This window comes from Myotis yumanensis, unplaced genomic scaffold, assembly GCF_028538775.1.
Source record: "Myotis yumanensis isolate MYYU_CA2020_CCGP unplaced genomic scaffold, mMyoYum1.0.hap1 SCAF_17, whole genome shotgun sequence".
Taxonomy (NCBI): Eukaryota; Metazoa; Chordata; class Mammalia; order Chiroptera; family Vespertilionidae; genus Myotis; species Myotis yumanensis.
In genome coordinates, this window is record NW_027223768.1 from 18,963,161 (window position 1) to 18,983,789 (window position 20,629).

General features: G+C 39.7%; 1 protein-coding gene across 3 annotated transcripts in view; it reads left to right on the forward strand.

Annotated features, from left to right (window-relative positions):
- RABGAP1L (RAB GTPase activating protein 1 like) overlaps positions 1 to 20,629 on the forward strand; it is a 425,164-nt gene that overhangs the window by 76,544 nt on the left and 327,991 nt on the right. For all 3 annotated transcript variants that reach the window (XM_070397213.1, XM_070397212.1, XM_070397214.1), the window contains 2 exons: positions 2,927 to 3,093; positions 5,170 to 5,311. In XM_070397213.1, coding sequence (XP_070253314.1) covers positions 2,927 to 3,093; positions 5,170 to 5,311 — 309 coding nt within the window. The remainder of the gene's footprint in view (positions 1 to 2,926; positions 3,094 to 5,169; positions 5,312 to 20,629) is intronic.

A 20,629-nucleotide genomic window follows, 5' to 3' on the forward strand; every position in this document is an offset into this window, starting at 1 on the left:
ATGTAGAAAGTATTTGTGCTTTGTGTTTTATTATTTTTATTTTTTGTTAACCTTCACCTGAGTATATTTTTTCCATTGATTTTTAGAGAGTGGAGGAAGAGAGGAGGTAGAGGGAGGGAGGGAGAAAGAGGGGAAGGAGGGAAGCAGAGAGAGAGAATGAGAGAGAAAAATTGGTTGAACCTGCAACCTAGGTACATGCCCTTGACCGAGAATCGAACCCGCAACCCTTTGGTGCACAGCACGGCGCTCTAACCAATGAGCAATTTCCAGCCAGGGCTGTGCTTTGTGTTTTATATGTCATTATAGAGTGATTTTATTTGGAGACAAAATGATGGAAGAATATGAATGAAATAATGAAAGCAAATTCTAAAATTCTGCATATTTTTGATAAGCATTTTAACTTTAAAAAAATATAACTTACAATTTTGTTCCAGTCTTTTGAACTTAGGGAGTTTTGATCTTAGTAATGTATAGCAAGGATATCATTTATGACAAACCCTTTTTTCCTTGTTGTTTACCTTTTCATTTTGTTGAACATGACTAGTGTTGAACAGAATTTATGAATGGTATATAGTCACATTGGTCATTTTTCCCACTGTGTTTATTTTTATTCCTACTTTTTCCAGGTATCTGTCAGTTACCTGTTTATTTATTTTTTTGCTCCTCCATCATCTGCTTTCAAACTAACATTAATTACCTCATGAATTATAATATTATACTAAATTCTTTACTGTCATTCAACCAATAATTTATATTGAGAAAATAATGGATCTTTTTTTTTTTATCTTTGTCTTACATTATTTCGTTTATAATGTAGACTTTTGGTTAAACACAGGAGCATTAGTGAATACTGATATGGAAGTATAATATATTGATGAAGAATATTAAAATGATAATTACTCTCAAATTTCTTTAAAGAGTCTTTTCCAGTCCCATAAATTGCATGCATTTAATCACACATCAAGCTATTTCATACTGAGGGCTAAAAAGGGAGAAAAAATAATGATTATATAAAATTTAGCTTTTCATATATTAAGAATAAATAATTTTTACACTCACAGTTTTTTATTTCTGGAGCTAGACTTGTAAATACCAGCTTATTAACTTCTTTCTTATTATTACTCAGAAAGAAACCACAAAAATGAGAAAAATAAGCCAGTTGATAATTTTGAAGAATAAAATATTCAAATTTCAAAAAATAAGTAAAGCAGCTTTTATCTATTTTTAATGTAACATAGTTCAGTTTCATTTTGTACTTTAATACACATTGAATCCTCAAATAAAAGACAATATATTTTAAAATTTATGTTTTATTAAAATAAACTTCATGTAATATTGAATTATAATAATCTTCTGATCCAAAAGTTAATGTATCTTAAATTTAAATTATTTCATATGCAAACTCAAATGTTTACCTGATTGTTAAAATTTTCAAATCGTGTCCTTGATATTATAAATTATTGAGGAGATTTATGAATTACAGTTTGATTTTTATAGAAGTTGAGGCCCTGGGAGAGGAAATATCTTGGATCTTTTCATTATACCAAGTTGTGTATTATAGTCTATGTTTTGTGTTATTCTCTCTTACCCCTCTACATTATTCCCTTAGACTTTAAGGTCTTCTAGATCAAGTACAATATCTAGAGAATCCTACTTTCTCTTCAGTTGGCAGCAGACTGCATGTAAGAATGCAATACAATATTTGAGTTTGATGATATTAATAGATGTGTGGTTGATGAGTATAAATGTTGTAAAATGTTTTTAAAAGCACAATTGAATGTTTCTTTTAGTGGACTTGGCCATTTGATTCTCCCTCTAACTCAGAACTAAAAGTAGTGGGCACAGTAAATTGGAAAAAAGTTTTTAAAGTAATGAAGAAATGACAAAATGGTATGGAGTAACCAAGCCACAGACTCAAAAATCCTAATGAATCTGAAGTAGGGCAAATAAAATAAAATCAAATCCATATTTCAACCTATCATTATGAAATTGTAGAAAACCAGTAGCCAATGGCCTGAAAGATTCTAGATCAGCCATGGGCAAACTACGGCCCGTGGGCCGGATCTGGCCCGTTTGAAATGAATAAAACTAAAAAAAAAAAAAGACCGTACCCTTTTATGTAATGATGTTTACTTTGAATTTATATTAGTTCACACAAACACTCCATCCATGCTTTTGTTCCGGCCCTCCGGTCCAGTTTAAGAACCCATTGTGGCCCTCCAGTCAAAAAGTTTGCCCACCCCTGTTCTAGATTCAAATTAAAGGAAGGCTGTGGCCAAGTAAACATTTTAAATAGTAACTGAAATTTTGACTGTTGTTCTCAAAAAGGACTCAGATACATACAATATGTATGAAAATCACAGTGATTTTCCTGAGGGTCAATATATATATCATGGACAATGAAGGAGGGAACTGACAGATATCCAGGGATTTCTCTTAAAGCATATAATGTTGAAGTATTCATTTTAATAGCATCTTCCTTTGCAAATTTAATATAGTGAAGGTAGAGCAGCTCTTCTGATTTGATGATCTTTACAAGCAACTCAGCAAACATGATTTCTAATATCTCTTTTTATAAAATGAAAGAGCAAGCCTCTGTGATTTTTCCAGAGGTTTTTCTGGGAAATCTGAAAGATAGTTTTAGTGTAAAAGACATCCTGAAGATTTTATTTTATTTATTTTATAGTAAGACCTGATTTGGGAAAAAATATTAAAGTTGTCAGAGAAGATTTGGACAGCTGATTAAAATAGGATTCTGTGTGATGAGCAACATATTTGGAATACTTGGTTACTATTTAATCAAGCTGACATGAAAACCTTTAAAATTAAACATAGAAGGTAATGTGATAGTAAGTGAGGAAACTGTTTTCTTAAATAATGAAGGTATAATAAAGCCAGCATAAAACACAGAGAATTTCTGCTGCAGATAAACGAGTGTACATGACTGTGGCAGTGGATATGGTCGTCACGGAGGTGGTGGAGCCTGTCCGCTTTCTCCTGGAGACAGTAGTACGTGTATACCCTGCAAATGAGCGATTCTGGTATTTCAGCAGAAAGACTTTCAAGGAGACTTTCTTCATGAGGTTGAAACAGGTAGGACCTTTTTGTTCTCCTCATGTAATAGCATATTTTTTTCCATCATTCTTTTTAAATGTCAAGATAGTTCCTTAAGTAGCAATAAAAAGCCATAAAATTTCTCTAATTAAATGATGTTTAGAGTCAACCAATAGAGTATTTGAAAAATCCACATCTAGGTAATGTAAGTTAAAAAAAACAGCTAGTGTAATAATTATGTACTTTCCCCCCTAGAAACCTGTAATGTGCACCTGTAAAGCAACAATATACTTAATAGAAATATTGATTCTATATTTAAAACAACTTTTCTTCCTTTTATATATAATAATTAAAACCAAAAAGACAGGGCACAGAAATATTATACCTTTGTAAAGTTATAATGAATAAATATTCAAGTAATATCTGATTACTTTTCATAATTATTTCTATCTATACTATTATATGAATATAGGGTGCGCAAATGTAGGTTTATAGTTGTAAGTATGCAAAACACAGTTTATTCTTGTATTATTATTTATTAATTATTGTGTTATTTTCCATATGAACAACTGTAAATCTATGTTTGCCCCATCCTGTATATTGTTTGACTTATTAGTAAGGTTATAAAGTTATTTTATTTTATTTTATTTTTTAAAATATATTTTATTGATTTTTTTACAGAGAGGAAGGGAGAGGGACAGAGAGAGAGAAACATCGATCAGCTGCCTCCTGCACACCCCCCACTGGGGATGTGCCCGCAACCCAGGTACATGCCCTTGACCGGAATCGAACCTGGGACCCCTCAGTCCGCAGGCCGATGCTCTATCTACTAAGCCAAACCGGTCAGGGCTATAAAGTTATTTTAATATTAAATGAACAAAAGTAGGGTTTCCAAGACATTCCTAAATTAGGCAGTGTTAGTAGGTAATACACATACTTTTTGTTTTATAGTGAAGGAAGAAGGTAACCATTACCAGTCATTCATTCCACTGATATTTATTGAGTACCTATGTGTCAGGCACTGTATTATTTCTGATTGAAAATCAACATAGTCCCTGTCTTTAAGGTGCATACTGTCCAGGATAGCCATTAAACACATGAATATGATATATGTGTAATTACCTGTGGTGAGGGAAGTGAAGGAAGAACAAGGTATGAGAATCAAAACATAGGGAACTCAGGTTAAATTCTTTGTAGAAGTGAAAGGATCTGAGTTTGATGGGGGTTAGCAAAGAGTAGGAGGAAAAGCTGTATTGGCAGAGAGAAAAGGATGTCCCTACACCTTCAGCTGGGAGAGAATTTAAAGATTCCCAGTGCTGAATGAGGCCAAAGTGGCTGGAATGTAGTGACACACTTAGGTGTGAGATGAGGTTGGAGGTAGTTTATCTAGGGCTTTGTAGGCCATGCTTGGTTAATTAATTGGCAGTTGCCTTAGTTTTTCCTTCTTAAAAATAATCCATTTATAATATAAACCATTTATAAGGTAGAAACTATTTACTTCCATGAATTAGTTGAGGGATGTTGTGATATCTCTTTATCTCAATGCGAGGTAGTGAGTCCTAAGAATCTAGCAACATTGGCTTACCTGCATGCCCTAGAATCTGTGGTGTCTTGGGTTTTTATGATAAAAAAGATTGAGTTCTTCCAAAATGGTCAGCAGGTTTCATTGTATTGGTTAACACAATGCTATAAGAACCATACATTTCAAATACCATGTGAAGAACAAAGTACTTCCAAATTTTTTTTCAAGCATGACATGCTGCTTTTCATTACAGTGCTTTAAAAAAAAAAAAAAAAAAAAATATATATATATATATATATATATATTTAATTGATTTTAGAGAGGAAGGGAGAGGGAGAGAGAGAGATAGAAACATCAGTGATGATGAGAATCATTGATTGGCTGCCTCCTGCACGCCCCATACTGGGGATTGAGCCCGCAACCCAGGCATGTGCCCTTGACCAGAATCGAACCGGACCCTTCAGTCCGCAGGCTGATTATCTATCCATTGAGCCAAACCGTCTAGGGCTCATTTCAGCGCTTTTTAATGGACCGTTGAAATAGTGTTTCCTTCACATTTCTCATATTGAAACACATGTTTATCTCTTTCTCAGACAGAGGGAAAAGGTCACACCAGTGCTGGAGATGCAATCTATGAGGTGGTGAGTCTACAGAGAGAGTCTGAGAAGGAGGAACCTGTCACTCCTACTAGTGGAGGGGGCCCAATGTCACCCCAGGAGGATGAAGCAGAAGAGGGTAAGAAGGGACACTTACTCAGTTCCCTTTCTTTATATAGCTGCTTTACTTACAATCCTCAAAGATGTGGGGTGTGTGTGTGTGTGTGTGTGTGTGTGTGTGTGTGTGTGACTCCTAGTCTCGGCCCTTCTCAGGCTAGATTCTGCTAGATGCAAAGAGAATTTGGTTCATTGGGTTTCTTGGTTGTATAGTCCCCATTGCCACTTATGCAACTGCTTAAATTTGACAGCCCTGCTTTGCTGTTTTGCTTCCTATTTTATTTGAAGTAGTTTTGAAGTGTTTAATGAGAAGTTTCAAATTCTCTCAAGTGCCATTAGAATTTCAGTGAAATGTTATGTCCTACTTCTCATGAGGCATTATTCACTTATGACTTTTGTGTTGTTGCTTTATATAACTTACCACTCACTTTTTTGAATTAGTGTGATATCTGCTCTGTTTTCTACCTGGATGCTGCTGAACCTCCAGCATGAGAGTCATACTTCATTTGACTGTGTGCTCAGTAATCTTTTTATAGAAACTAAAGCTTAATGACAGATCTTTACTTTAAGCCCTTATATTATCTGCTAATAGGGTAGGGTTTATTAAAAATAAATTTCTGAATTTATCTTATTTTGAAAAAAAATCTTAAAATTCTCAGTCTTTCTATCTATGAAACCATTTCTTTCTTGGATTGCCATAAAAATAATAGTTATTTTTAGCTAATATTTATTGAGTGCTTATATATGCTAGACATTATTCTAAGTGTTTTATCAAAAAACTTTATGAAGATATAGTTTATGTACTATGGAATTTAACTGTTTATTGTGTATATAGTTCATTGAATTTTGACAAATGGTGTATAACCACCAGCAGAATCTATACTAATGAAAGGGTAATATGCTAATTAGACCAGATAGACCAGACGTCTTCTGGACATCCTTCTGGATGTCCTTCTGGACAAAGCCATGGTGGCGGGGGCCGAGGCAGAGGTGGTTAGGGGCGATCAGGTGGGCAGGGGAGCAATTAGGGGCATCAGGCAGGCAGGCAGAGGCGGGTGGGGACAATCAGGCAGGCAGGCACAGGGGTTAGGGGCGATCAGGCAGGCAGGCAGGCAGGTGAGTGGTTAGGAGCCAGTGGTCCTGGATTGCAAGAGAGATGTCTGACTGCTGGTTTAGGCCCGATCCCTGTTGAACATCCCCCGAGGGGTCCCAGATTGGAGAGGGCCAGGCCTTTCATATGCAAAAGCCGGCACACAGCTTGGGCGAGGCGGGGGTCCCAGGGGATCAACAGGATGGATCAAGCAGCTATGGCTGCCCTCAGAGGCCCCGCTTCTCAGTGTCCCGGCAATAGCTGCAAGCACCTCCGAGAGAAAACTGCCCTCGAGTTCTGACTGATGCCTGACAGTCCAGTTTCTCCCGTATGAGTCTGGGTCCCCAGAGACTCGCCCAGAACTGGAGCTCAGAGCTTGAGACTCCCTACCAATTGAAAAAGACAACCGTGTCCACAGCCGCCAACCCTCTCCACGTGCGCCTCCATACCGCTGTACTTTACTTCCGCACTGCACCTCCTCTGAGTCTCGGTATGTTTTCTCTTTCCTTCTAGTTGTAGAATTTCCACTCAGCCAGCCTTCCTGTGGTACTGGATGATGTCTGTTCCGTCTTTTAGTTGTATTCTTAAAGTGGTTGTGCTAAGCAGCAATCTCCGGTGTTTACCTATGCCGCCATCTTGGTTTTTTTCTTCTTTTTTATTCTATGGAGAGAACCCATGTTCTAGGAGGAGAAGATGGCTGAAGCCTATTAGTCTTCCTGTGTCAGCCAGTGGCAACTTCTCAGAGCCCCGAATCCGGCCTCTCTCTGGGCTTGTCATTTCTTGTGTTGGATTATTGCAGTGCCTCCTAACTGGTCTCCTGCCTGCCATCCTGTGCCTGTGTTCCACACACCAGCCAAATTTCATCCTTTTGAAATTTGTCAGATCACATTATTGCTCTGCTTAAAACCCTCTGTTGGCCTCTCATTTCATTCAACCAGACTTCTTTTATCATGGTTTACAAGGCCATATGCAGTCTTGCTCTCTGATTTGTTCCTTTATGACCTCATTTCCTCCTCCTCTCTGCCTCACAAATCCCACACTTGTCCTTTTGCCATCTTGCCGACCAACATAGGTCTCTGGGCTGTTGTACTTGCTGTTCCCTCGGCTGGAACTCTGGTTTTCCTAGATTGCCAACTTATCTGCCCTCTTCTTTCTAATCTTTTCTCAGATGCTACCTTCTCAAGGAGATCTTGATTGCTCAGTAAATAGTATGAATAACAATGAATGAACAAATAATCCTATATAATAAAAGGTTAATATGCAATTGACTGAACAGTGGAATGACCGGTCACTATGATGCACACTGACCACCAGGGGGCAGATGCTCAATACAGGAGCTGCCCCCTGGTGGTCAGTGCGCTCCCACAGGGGGGTGCCGCTCAGCCAGAAGCCCTGAGCTGGGCTCACGGCTGGCGAGTGCAGCAGTGGTGGTGGGAGCCTCTCCCGCCTCCGGGCAGTCAGACATCCCCTGAGGGCTCCCTGACTGCGAGAGGGTGCAGGCCAGGCTGAGGGACCCCCACCTCTGAGTGCACGAATTTTGTGCACTGGGCCTCTAGTAAATAAATGAAAAGAAATACAATATAGGTTATAACAAATATTACAATAATGAATATTTTTCCTTTTATAATGGCTCAAAATAATTCAGTAGTGAGGAAGACTGAAAAAACACAGGTAACACTTCTGGAATTGAATTTAAAATTATGAAAAACATACATAAAGTTTTCAATTTCTCCTTCTTATGTATGGTCTGAATAAAAGCAAGTCACCAGATTTCTGTTTTTCTCTAAAATTTTTCCACTTCTTTTCTTAGCAATTTTTCACCACTTGATATATATCACCTTGTCTTTTGAAAATGTATTAAGCCATCACCTATATTAAAACTACAAAAATCACAGAGTAGGAAGTAATAGTTCCTATTCTTTTATAGATCAGGCGTTTCATACATTTTCAATACACTTTATTATTAGTTCTGTAATTGACATTTCTGTCAACGCAAGCATCAAAAGTTAGAGCTGGAGGTGGCATAGAAATGTTTTACTGCTGGGGTGATTGGAATATTCTTTTATTTAATTATTTTCAACAATTTGCCTGTCAAAGCAAAAATGGAAGTTCAAGTCACTCTAAATTGTCTTGCCTTAGCTTGTAATTTAACTAAAAAGGGATCCATTTAAAAGCACTAAATTGCTCTTAATTTTGGGGGAAAGATATAAAATAAAATGGATTAAGGTATCTTTGCATATTTTTCAAATGCTGTTCAAAAAAAACAAGTGTGTTAAAGAGTACTAATTTGAATGCAAGAAATCTTAGCAGAAGATTAATTTCATCAATGCACCATTATAGGGATTATTTTTAAATTACCTTGTCAGCCTCATATACTCCCACATGTTCTGAATGGCTCCTGCTTTTGAAACTTGAGGCACACTGGTGTTGCTTCATCTGAATTTCACACTGGCTTTCTGTTGGTTGACCTGAGACTGGTACAGTAAGTCCTCACATAATGTCATTGATAGGTTCTGTGACTTCAAGCGAAACGATGATAATGAAACCAATTTACCATGGGCTAGTTGCTATAAAGGAGAGTTGAGTTCCTATGGCATCTCATCAGCATTATAACAAAATGATGTTGAAGGATAAGACTATGTTATTCGAGGACCTGCTGTATTTAGTTACTTGTAACATGGATAGTAAGTTACAAGAAGGCAACAGATGGGGAGTACAGTATGACCTCCTTTAGGATATATGCCCAATTGTAAAATACCAGATTCACAGTAATAATAGGTAAGCTTTACTCTTGGTTGTACCTTTTACATTTAGTATAGTCTGCATTTTTTTTTTGTTTTTGGTTTGGCTATGCTATCTAAAAAACAAGGATTTTTTTCTTGGTTTTTGAAATGATCTTAATTAGAGCAACTCAAGTTTCATGAGTTGGGTTTTTTTTCATAGAAAATACGTTTGAAAGGAAATATGAGAAATAGGGAGAAAAAAAGAGAAGCATGCTAGAGTTAGTGTTTCCTCAGATAAGTTTCGTGGTAGGCATCCATCTTTCTCAGTATTTAAGTGCGCCTAAACAATTTGGTAATTTGCAGGCTACAACTGTACTCTTGGTTGTTTCGGCAACTCCCAAATGTGTACTTAATTCATACTATCATAAATGGATGATCCAATAGAAAAAATATATCTTACGATCATAAATATAGTTTTTATATTGTTATATAAGCTTTTTCAGGGAGGATTGATTTTCAATGTTAATATGATGTAGAATTTTTGGTAAGAAAATCAACCTTGACAATTTTATCCAAAAGTTTTAAAAATATAAATATATTGCGTAAAGTTTAAGTTTTAACTTTATAGTAAATATAAGATTGTGAATATAGTAAATATGAGTTGTAAATTTTATATTGTATGTATTTAGAAAAAGAGTTAAGTGTTGATTTTAAAGTGCTTCTATGTGGTTATTAAGCTTTTATAGGTTTGGTTGTTTTTGGTGTTCTTTTATTATTTTTCTTATTTTGGTGTTTTTGTTTTTATGTTAATGTCAAATTTGGTTTATTTTGTTCTTTGTAGATATGCTATTTATATTTTCTGAAACATTAAAGGTTCATTATCAAGAATTAAGGGATCATGTTTCCCTTTTTATATATTTTCCTAATTTGTTAAAAATATTCATTTCAGAAGTTAGAAAATTAATTTTGAATTAACCAGTACCCCATAGAAAGTTATCCCTAGTTCTTTCTTAATTAGTGCTGTTTGCATGTCATTCCAGTATGCATGCAGCTGTCCTTCCTCATCTTTCTAACTTCAGTGTGACTAAATGCCTCACATTTCCCAACCCCCAAATTCTCCTGATTGCCAGCTAATGTGATGCTTCTTTGCCAGGCTTCATGCTTCAAACTTCTTGAAAAATGGAGATTAAGATTAATGTATAATTTATCTTAGAGACATTGTTAAAAGGCTGCCTTTGCAATTTCCCTATCAACACAGTGAAAATATTATAGAATAAGATGAAGGCTGAATAGGAAAGGATATTAGAAGATAAGAGGGAGGTTGAATTAAGTAAAATATGTTATGCAAAATCTTGGATTAGCACCGTGGCTGGTGCTACCTCAAGTTTGAGTGAAAACTCATGTTTCTCATCAATATTCAGAGTTCACATTATATACCAAGATGTTTTTATTTGAAATTCTTGAAGTTTTACTGAAATGGAATTTCCTCACTCTTCAGTAAAATCCCATTCTCCTAACTTAATTTAATCCATAGAATAATTGGGAATCAAGGGGAAAAATCTTTGGTATCTAAAGTATTAAGATAATACAAAGTCTCATTCCTTTATTTCTTTTTTAAGGGAAATAATTATCTCATGACCTGATGATTTTTTGTTTTGTCTTATTGAAATATATTTCAAATGTATAGAAATCTTACATATTTACATACAAAGCTGTCATCCTATATAATAAAGAGCTAATATGCAAATTGACCATCACACCCTCACACAAAGATGGCTGCCCCCATGTGGTCAAAGATGGCCGCCCTCATGTGGTCACAAGATGGCCACCACAAGATGGCTGGCAGGGGAGGGCAGTTGTGGGCGATCAGGCCAGCAGGGGAGGGCAGTTGGGGGTGACCGGGCTGGCAGGGGAGGAGTTAGGGGCCGATCAGGTTGGCAGGGGAGTGGTTAGGGAGCGATCAGTCTGGCAGGCAGAAGTGGTTAGGGGCAATCGGGCAGGCAGGCAGGTGAGCGGTTGGGAGCCAGCAGTACTGGATTGTGAGAGGGGATGTCTGACTGACAGGGATCGGGCCTAAACCGGCAGTTGGACATTCCCCAAGGGGTCCCAGATTGGAGAGGGTGCAGGCTGGGCTGAGGGACACCCCCCCCCCCCCCAGTGCATGAAATTCATGCACTGGGCCTCTAGTCCTATCTAATAATAGACAAACATGGTAATTAACCATACCTCCACTACGCTTCCCATTGGCTAATCAGCAGGATATGCAAATTAACTGCCAACCAAGATGGCGGCCGGCAGCCAGGCAGCTGAAGCGAACATGAGGCTTGCTTGCTCCAGTGATGGAGGAAGCCAAGGTTCCCCGCCTGCCTCGGCTGGGCTCTGAGCTTCACTCTAAGCAACAATGTTGCAATTATAGAAGCTAAACAAACCCCAGATACCTGCTTTCAGCCAGCCCACCTCAGAGCTGGAGCCGCAACAAAGTTTTAATTACAGAAGGTAAATAAATCCCAGAATAAAAAAGAAAAGAAAAAAAGGAGAGACTGGGAGCTTTAGTTGCAGGCTTGGCCTGCCTGAAAACAGCCCTCAGCCCCTCATCCAGGCTGGCCAGGCACTCCAGTGGGGACCACCACCCTGAAGGGGGTGCAGGCAGCCTGAAAACAGCCATCAGCCCCTCACCCAGGCTGGCCAGGCACCCCAGTGGGGACCCCCACCCTGAAGGGGGTGCGGGCAGCCTGAAAACAGCCCTCAGCCCCTCATCCAGGCTGGCCAGGCACCCCAGTGGGGACCCCCACTCTGAAGGGGGTGCGGGCAGCCTGAAAACAGTCATCAGCCCCTTATCCAGGCTGGCCAGGCACCCCAGTGGGGGCCCCCACCCTGAGGGGATGTGGGCAGCCTGAAAACAGCCCTCAGCCCCTCATCCAGGCTGGCCAGGCACCCCAGTGGGGACCCCCACCCTGAAGTGGGTGCGGGCAGCCTGAAAACAGCCATCAGCCCCTCACCCAGGCTGGCCAGGCACCCAAGCTGGACCCCTACCTTGATCCGGGACACCATTCAGGGCAAACCAGCCGGCCCCCACCTGTGCACCAGGCCTCTATCCTATATAGTAAAAGGGTAATATGCAAACTGACCCTACAGCAGAAAGACTGGGAATGACTGGTCACTATGACACACATTGACCACCAGGGGGTAGACGCTCAATGCAGGAGCTGCCCTCTGATGGTCAGTGAGCTCCCACATGGAGGAGCTCTGCTCAGCCACAAGTCAGGCTGATGGCTGCCAGTACAGCAGTGGTGGTGGGAGCCTCTCCCGCCTCCTCAGCAGTGCTAAGGATGTCCGACTGCAGCTTAGGTCTGCTTCCCGCTGGCAAGTGGACATCCCCCGATGGCTGCAGGGCTGCCAGAGGATGTCTGATTGCCAGCTTAGGCCCAATCCCCTGGGGAGCAGGCCTCAGTCAGCAGATGGTCATCCCCCGAGGGGTCCCAGACTGTGAGAGGGCACAGGCTGGGCTGAGGGATCCCCCCCATCCCCCCAGTGCACAAATTTTTGTGCACTGGGCCTCTAGTCTATATATATAAAAACCTAAGTGATTGGACGACTGGATGACCAGCTGGTAGCTATGACGCGCACTGACCACTAGGGGGGCAGGCACTCAAAGCAGGAGCTGCTCCCTGGTGGTTAGTGCGCTCCCACAGCGGGAATGCCACTCAGTTGACAGGTGGGCACCAGATGCCAGGCTGATGGTTGGTGAGCACAGCTACAGCGGTGTGAGCCTCTCCCATGGACACTCCCCCTGCATGCCTCAGCGGCGGCAGCGACAGGTGCAGTGGGGCCGGGATGAGTGGGAGAGGCACAGTGCCCAGCCCAGGCTTGGGCTCCTTCCTGGCCGCCTGCCACTTCCCGCACTACTTCATGCTGTTTCGGATCAACGCAGACAGTGGGCTGGAGCCCGACGAGCTGGCAGGTAAGGCTGGGCTGCAGTGGCCAGCTGAGGGATGAATCTGTGCACCAGGCCTCAAGTCTATATATATAAAAGCCTAAGCAACTGAATGATCAAATGACCGAACCACCGGTTGACTGGTCGCTATGATGTGCACTGACCACCAGGGGGCAGATGCTCAACACAAGAGCTTCCCCCTGGTGGTCAGTGCGCTCCCACAGCCCCTCCCCCTGGCCAGCCAACCTCCTGCGACCCTTTCCCCCGGCTGGCCAACTTCCCATGGCCCCCCCAACCCCAGCCGGCCAACCTCCTGCCCCCCTGCTGGCCAGACCCCATCGGCCCCAGTCGCTGGCCAGGCCAAGGAACCCCACCCGTGCACAAATTCGTGCACCGAGCCTCTATTATCCTATATTATAAGAGGGTAATATGCAAATTGACCCTAACAGCAGAGCGACTGGGAATCACTGGTCACTATGACACACACTGACCACCAGGGGGCAGATGCTCAATGCAGGAGCTGCCCCCTGGTGGTCAGTGTGCTCCCACAGGGGGAGCTCTGCTCAGCCATAAGCCAGGCTGACGGCTCCCCGTACAGTGGTAGTGGTGGGAGCCTCTCCTGCCTCCTCAGCAGCGCTAAGGATGTCCGACTGCAGCTAGGCCTGCTCCCCACTGGCAAGTGGACATCCCCCGAGGGCTCCTGGGTTGCCAGAGGGATGTCTGACTGCCAGCTTAGGCCCAATCCCCCTGGGAGCGGCCCTAAGCCGGCAGGTGGTCATTCCCCGAGGGGTCCCAGACTGCGAGAGGGCACAGACTGGGCTGAGGGACCCTCCCAAGTGCACACATTTTTGTGCACTGGGCCTCTAGTTATAAATAAAGTTATACACAGATCCTTTTTTGAAGGTTGGAAGGCTTAATTTGATTTTATAAATGTCTTTGTTGATAGTAGGGATGACCTTTAAATGATAGAGGACCTTTGTATTTGAAGGGTCAATGCAACTATCTAAATGCCACACAGTTTTTATATAGATTTGACTTGATTTTATTTACCTCTCTCTATTAACGTTTTTATGTGTAACTATATTTTCCTAAGTGGTTTAGTAAAGCATGTGTTTGAAAAGGTTGTCTAGATCCATCATGCTAAGAGGAAGATAAGACTTTATTCACGATGATATATCAACAGTATTTTAAATAGTAGCCTAATAAAAGGAAGAGATTGATTGGAAACAGACTGGAGTTCTTAAAATAATTATTGTTGTTGACAAATGATGAACAGAATGTAATAGAAAGACATCAAGGGGATTTTTTCTTTGAGATAAACTTATAATAATAATGTTCTGGTTTTCCCTAGAAAATATTGTTGATAGGTTTGTCATTTCAGTTTTTCCAAGTTGATTTTTCCGAATCAACTAAAATGGTTTTTGACTGAGAAAATAATTTATTTAATCAAATCTTTGGGACATTTAAATAAATTAAAAGAACTATTGAAAAACTGTCTGTAAATCCAGTCAAAGATTTACGATTTGGGAAGATAAGCAGCTTTGCATTACTTAGAGAACAAACACACAAAAAATATGGAGTCTACTTTCTCTTAGTGTTTAAAAATGTAAATAAATATAAAATGGACCCCCACTGCCCATGAACTCTAATTCTAAGGAGAAATATGTATCCTTTTCTAATATGCCTATCCTTTTGTTTGGCAACTTACTTTTTTCATTAAACAATATACTGTGTATACTAAATTAAATGATTTCTCACTCTTTTTAATTGCATATAGTACTCTATGGCATGAATATAGCATAATTTACATTTCCATTTCTCTTTTGAGGGTTTTAAGAGCAATTTCCATTTTTCTTTCTTGCTATTGCAAATATTGTAAAGAATAGTCTTCCTTGTACATATACTCCAAAGCACACACATGGATGTCTAGATTGATCTGAGCTGTGCCTGATCTGGTTGCTGATGGGATGACTAAATTGCTCTCTAGAAAGACTGCAAATGTATGCCCACCTAGCACCCTCTCTCCTTTGTGCCTTCACCAACAGCAGATATTATCAGTCTTTTAAATCTTTATCACTCTGATTAGGGACAAGTAGTGTCCATTTTATTTTCATTTCCCCGATTACAAAGTGAGGTTGAGCATTTTTTATATGTTTGTTAGGTAATAAATTTTAATTTTGTAAGTGCCTATATGACTGTTAAACCTCATTTACACTGCTCTTCCTATCAGAGATTTAATATTTCACAATACCTACAGTTAAATTCTAAACATCTCATTAGGTTTGTACATCTGCCTGCATGTTAGTCTAAAGGGGAGTCAGAAAGACAGTGAGCATTGCTTTCCTAATAGTGTGGGAGAGGAATCATGAAAAACCCCTCCTCCTTTCCACTCATACCCACGCCTTCTGGATTTTTATCTGTTAAAAGGTGTATAATGTTTCGGGATCCCAGCATACCATGGATATACAGATCAAAACTCCTAGGAAACCAGAAATAACCCACCTTATTTGAGGGGAGGGAATTCACCTTCCCCTAGGATTCTCTCCCCTCCTCCCAAATGTTCACCTGTGCCTTCTCTGTCACACTGTGGTCACTCAGGCCTGATTCCTCTTTGACCAGGACCTGCTTTTCTTGGTATGGTGGTCATAAATCAAATCACATGTACTTATGCTAGATTAAGACATCTTAATCATGCTTCATCTGACTGAAGAAATATAAATATTCCGGACACTGACTTCTAGTGAAATCTAGAGACCCTATACTTTGTCAGTGGTGTTAAGGTTTAGAAGGTGCCTAGAAGCAGACAGACCTTGGAACTTATTTTTGTGATAGTCCTTGGAGACTGCTCCTGTGATGTGTTAATAGTAATAATCGGGGTTAACTTTTATTGAACATTTACACATGTCTGGGACTATCATCAGCATTTTACAGCTTTTATTTTCTGTGTTGCAAAGTGCACCCTCTGGACTTTATTTCCATAGGCACAGGTAGGTGGTGCAAAGTTCAGAACCTTTATGTCTAGGAGCACAAGTGCATGCTGACCCCCTAACCCACTTCCACTGCCAACTTAATGATTAGGATTCAGACTGAAAGATGGTAGTGACCACTGTGCTGGTCATGTACACATTCTGGTGGTGGTGATACTGCTGCATATTTTCTTTTTCTTTTTTTTTTTAGTATGAGAAACAGAGTTTATTCTTGTTTGATTAGAAGTAACCAAGTACAAAACAGGCATATTTTTTTCTGAGAAACTAAGTCCCTGAGCTGATAACCACTGCTGCATATTTTCAGTGAATCTTTGAATTAGAAGAGACCTTCGAGTCTTCTGCTGCTTGTTATATGCAAGGCACTATATTGTATGCTTAAGAACAGTTCCAGTCTCTAAGAGCTTACAGTCTGGAAATAAATAAAATAAATAAATAAAATAAATTCAAGAAGTTAGAGGTACAGACACGCAGAGGAAAACAGGTTGAATTCCAGTGGTTAGAATTTGGATTCCCTTGATGGCTACACAAAGCAAGATTTCTGTTGAATATTTTTAATGGTCATGTTATTCAGTTGAGGGATTAAAACTGTCTAAGAAAACTTAAGTTTCATTCTCAGTACTTTTCTTGAAAAGAGGATGATATTTTGTATAAGTAGAATAATAAACCTGAATCATAGGATGATGCAACAGATTGCCTTTCCTTTCACTGTGACTAGCAACCAGATTTTAGGGCAAAGAATAGATGTATGGATTGTGGTTTGAATTCAGTGGAGTATCTGACCTTCATATAAGTCACATTTTGTATGTTGGCCTTTTATCACATTTTTTTAAAAAGGAAAGGAATATATTCTAAGTTATAAATGTACTCAAGGGGATTAATATATCAGATTATGAGATCTTTTCAAATTGGAATAACATATGTAGAACAGCAGTTCTCAATATTTGGGAGTACATTGTTACTTCAGAGGGCGTGCCCCCCCCCCTTTTTTAAAAAATATATTTTATTGATTTTTTACAGAGAGGAAGGGAGAGAGATAGAGAATTAGAAACATCGATGAGAGAGAAACATCAATCAGCTAACTCCTGCACATCTCCTACTGGGGATGTGCCTGCAACCCAGGTACACGCCCTTGACCGGAATCGAACCTGGGACCCTTCAGTCCACAGGCCAACGCTCTATCCACTGAACCAAACCGGTTTCGGCAGAGGGCGTGCCCTTAGTTGAAAATTCACTGTGCACATTGAAGAATATCATTCATGAGAATGGGCTACATATGTGAATGATAGAGAGGGAGAGCCACTGGTTATAGATCACTTATGCTGAGATTCTTTGGCCCTCCCTCCATCCACATGTGGATGTATGGAAGGCTTTTTGATTTCTGCAATATAATTTCATTTTGCCACCATTCACCTAATAAGTGTGCAGAGGAAATGGAGCTTCTCTAGCCACAGAGAAGACCAAGAGGATACTTGGCCCTTGCCAGTGGTCTCAGTTTTGAAGAGTCTGTACTACAGACTGTGAAAAATGTAGGCAGTTGATATTCAGGATGCCCCCTCTAAAGGAAACATAAATGATTTATTCTTCTGTGTTTTTAAGCGGGATTCCTGGATCAGCTCAGATCATTAGAAAGCCATCTGTAGTTCAAGTTAGTTCCTCAGTAGGTTTTATCACACTTGTAAAAGTTTAATAAAATTTTAGTGGGTCAGGTGCTGTGGACACAAAAATAAATAAGACATGACTTTTTTCTTCAAGGAGGTTATAGTCTAGTTCAGTGATGGCGAACCTTTTGAGCTCGGCGTGTCAGCATTTTGAAAAACCCTAACTTAACTCTGGTGCCCTGTCACATATAGAAATTTTTTGATATTTGAAACCATAGTAAAACAAAGATTTATATTTTTGATATTTATCTTATATATTTAAATGCCATTTATCAAAGAAAAATCAACCAAAAAATGAGTTCGCATGTCACCTCTGACACGCATGTCATAGGTTTGCCATCACTGGTCTAGTTGAAGAAAAAGACCCATAAGTAGCTAATTTTAGCAAAATATAGTAAATGCAGTGATAAGATATGAACAGGGTATAATATTAACTGACTAAAAGGAACTTAGTTTGGCTTGGCTTTTTCATTCTTGGCTTTGGCTCCCAGCATGTACTAGATGTAGGCACTTGGCACAGACTGGTACCTGCTAATGCCGAGCCCAGCTCCTTTAGAAATGTGGTAGGGAAAACTGTACAGAGAGGTGGTATTTGACTCTGGATTCAAACCATTAGCAGGGTAACCACGGGCAAGTTACTTAATCTCTCTGTGCTTCCAGTTTTTTCGTCTTCTAAGTGGACAAATTAGTAGTGACTACCTCATTAGGTTGTTTAAAGGATGAAATGAGATAATGCCTGTAAAACTTAGCATAGTGCCTGGAATATAGATTTTATTTATTTATTTTAAATTTATCTATATTGTTGAAAGTATTACAGATGTCCCCTTTGTTTTTGTGTTGTTTTTTTTTCCCATTGACCCCTCCACCCTCTACCTGGCCCTCCTAGGCCTTCACCTCTCTGTTGTCTGAGTTCATGGGTTATGCATATATGCATATAAGTTTCCCAGTTAATCACCCCCCCCACCCCTTCCTTCCCTCTGAAATTTGTCAGTCTGTTCCATGCTTCTATGTCTGTGGTTCTATTTTATTCATCAGTTTATTTTGTTCATTAGATTCCACATATGAATGAGATCATATCATACTTATCTCTGTCTGGTTTATTTCACTTAGCATAATGCTCTCCAGGTCCTTCCATGTTGTTGCAAATGGTAAGAGTTCTTTCTTTTTTACAGCTGTGTAGTATTCCATTGTGTAGATGTACTACAGCTTTTTTATCCACTCATCTGCTAATAGGCACTTGGGCTGTTTCCAAATCTTAGCTATTGTAAATTGTGCTGCTATGAACATAGGGGTGCATACATTCTTTCTTATTGGTGTTTCAGGTTTCTTAGTATATATTCCTAGACGTGGGATCACTGGGTCAAATGGGAGTTCCATTTTTATTTTTTTAAGGACACTCCATACTGTTTTCCACAGTGGCTGTACCAGTCTGCATTCCTACCAGCCGTGTACTAGGGTTCCCTTTTCTCCACATCCTCACCAACACTTGTTTGTTGATTTGTTGATGATAGCCATTCAGATAGGTGTGAAGTGATATCTCATTTGTGTTTTAATTTGCATATCTTAGATCATTAGTGACTTTGACCTTTTTTTCATATGCCTTTTGGCCTTCTGTATGTTCACTTTGGAGAAGTATCTATATTGATCCTTTGCCCATTTTTAAATTGGATTGTTTGTCTTCCTTTTGTTAAGTTGTTTGAGTTCCCTCTCTATTTTAGAAATTAACCCCTTATCGGATGTATCATTGGCAAATATGTTCTCCTATGCAGTGGGCTCTTTTTTTCATTTTGTTGATGGTTTCTTTTGCTATGCAAAAGCTTTTTTTTTAAAAATATATTTTATTGATTTTTTACAGAGAGGAAGGGAGAGGGATAGAGAGTTAGAAACATCAATGAGAGAGAAACATCGATCAGGTGCCTCCTGCACACTCCCCACTGGGTATGCGCCCGCAACCAAGGTACATGCCCTTGACCGGAATTGAACCTGGGGCCCTTGAGTCCGCAGGCTGACGCTCTATCCACTGAGCCAAACCGGTTAGGGCTATGCAAAAGCTTTTTATTTTTATGTAGTCCCATTTGTTTATTTTCTCCTTAGTTTCCTTGCCCCTAGGAGATGTAGCTGTAAACATATTGCTACGAGAAATGTCTGAGATTTTGCTGCCTATGGTTTCTTCTAAGATTTTTATAGTTTCACGACTTACATTTAAGTCTTTTATCCATTTTGAGTTTACTCTAGTTTACTCTTGTGTATGGTGTAAGTTGTGGTCTAGTTTTATTTTTTTGCTTGCACCTGTCCAGTTTTCCCAACACCATTTATTGAAGAGACTGTCTTAACTCCATTGTATGTTCTTGCCTCCTTTGTCAAACATTACTTGAGCATAATGGCTTGGGTTGATTTCTGGGGTCACTGTTCTGTTGATACATATGCCTGTTTGTGTGCCAGTACCAGGCTGTTTTGAGTACAGTGGCTTTTTAGTATAACTTGATATCTGGTATTGAGATTCCTCCAACTTTGTTGTTCTTTCTCAAGATTGTTGTGGCTATTTGGGGTCTTTTTTGGTTCCACATAAATTTTTGGAGTGTTTATTCTAGATCTGTGAAATATGCTGTTGGTATTTTAATAGGAATTGCCTTAAATCTGTAGATTGCTTTGGGTAGTATGGATATTTTAATGATGTTAATTCTACCAATCCATGAACACAGTATATTCTTCCACTTGTTTATATCGTCCTCTATCTCTTTTTCAGAATCCTGTAGTTTTCAGGGTACAGGTCTTTTGCCTCCTTGGTCAAGTTTATCCTTAAGTATCTTAATTTTTTTTCGTTGCAAATGGTATATGGGATTTTTTTTCTTTGTTTATTTGTTTCCCTTTCTGAGAGTTCATTTAGTGATGTATAAAAATGCCATTGATTTCTGGGTGTTAATTTTGTTACCTGCTATATTAATGAA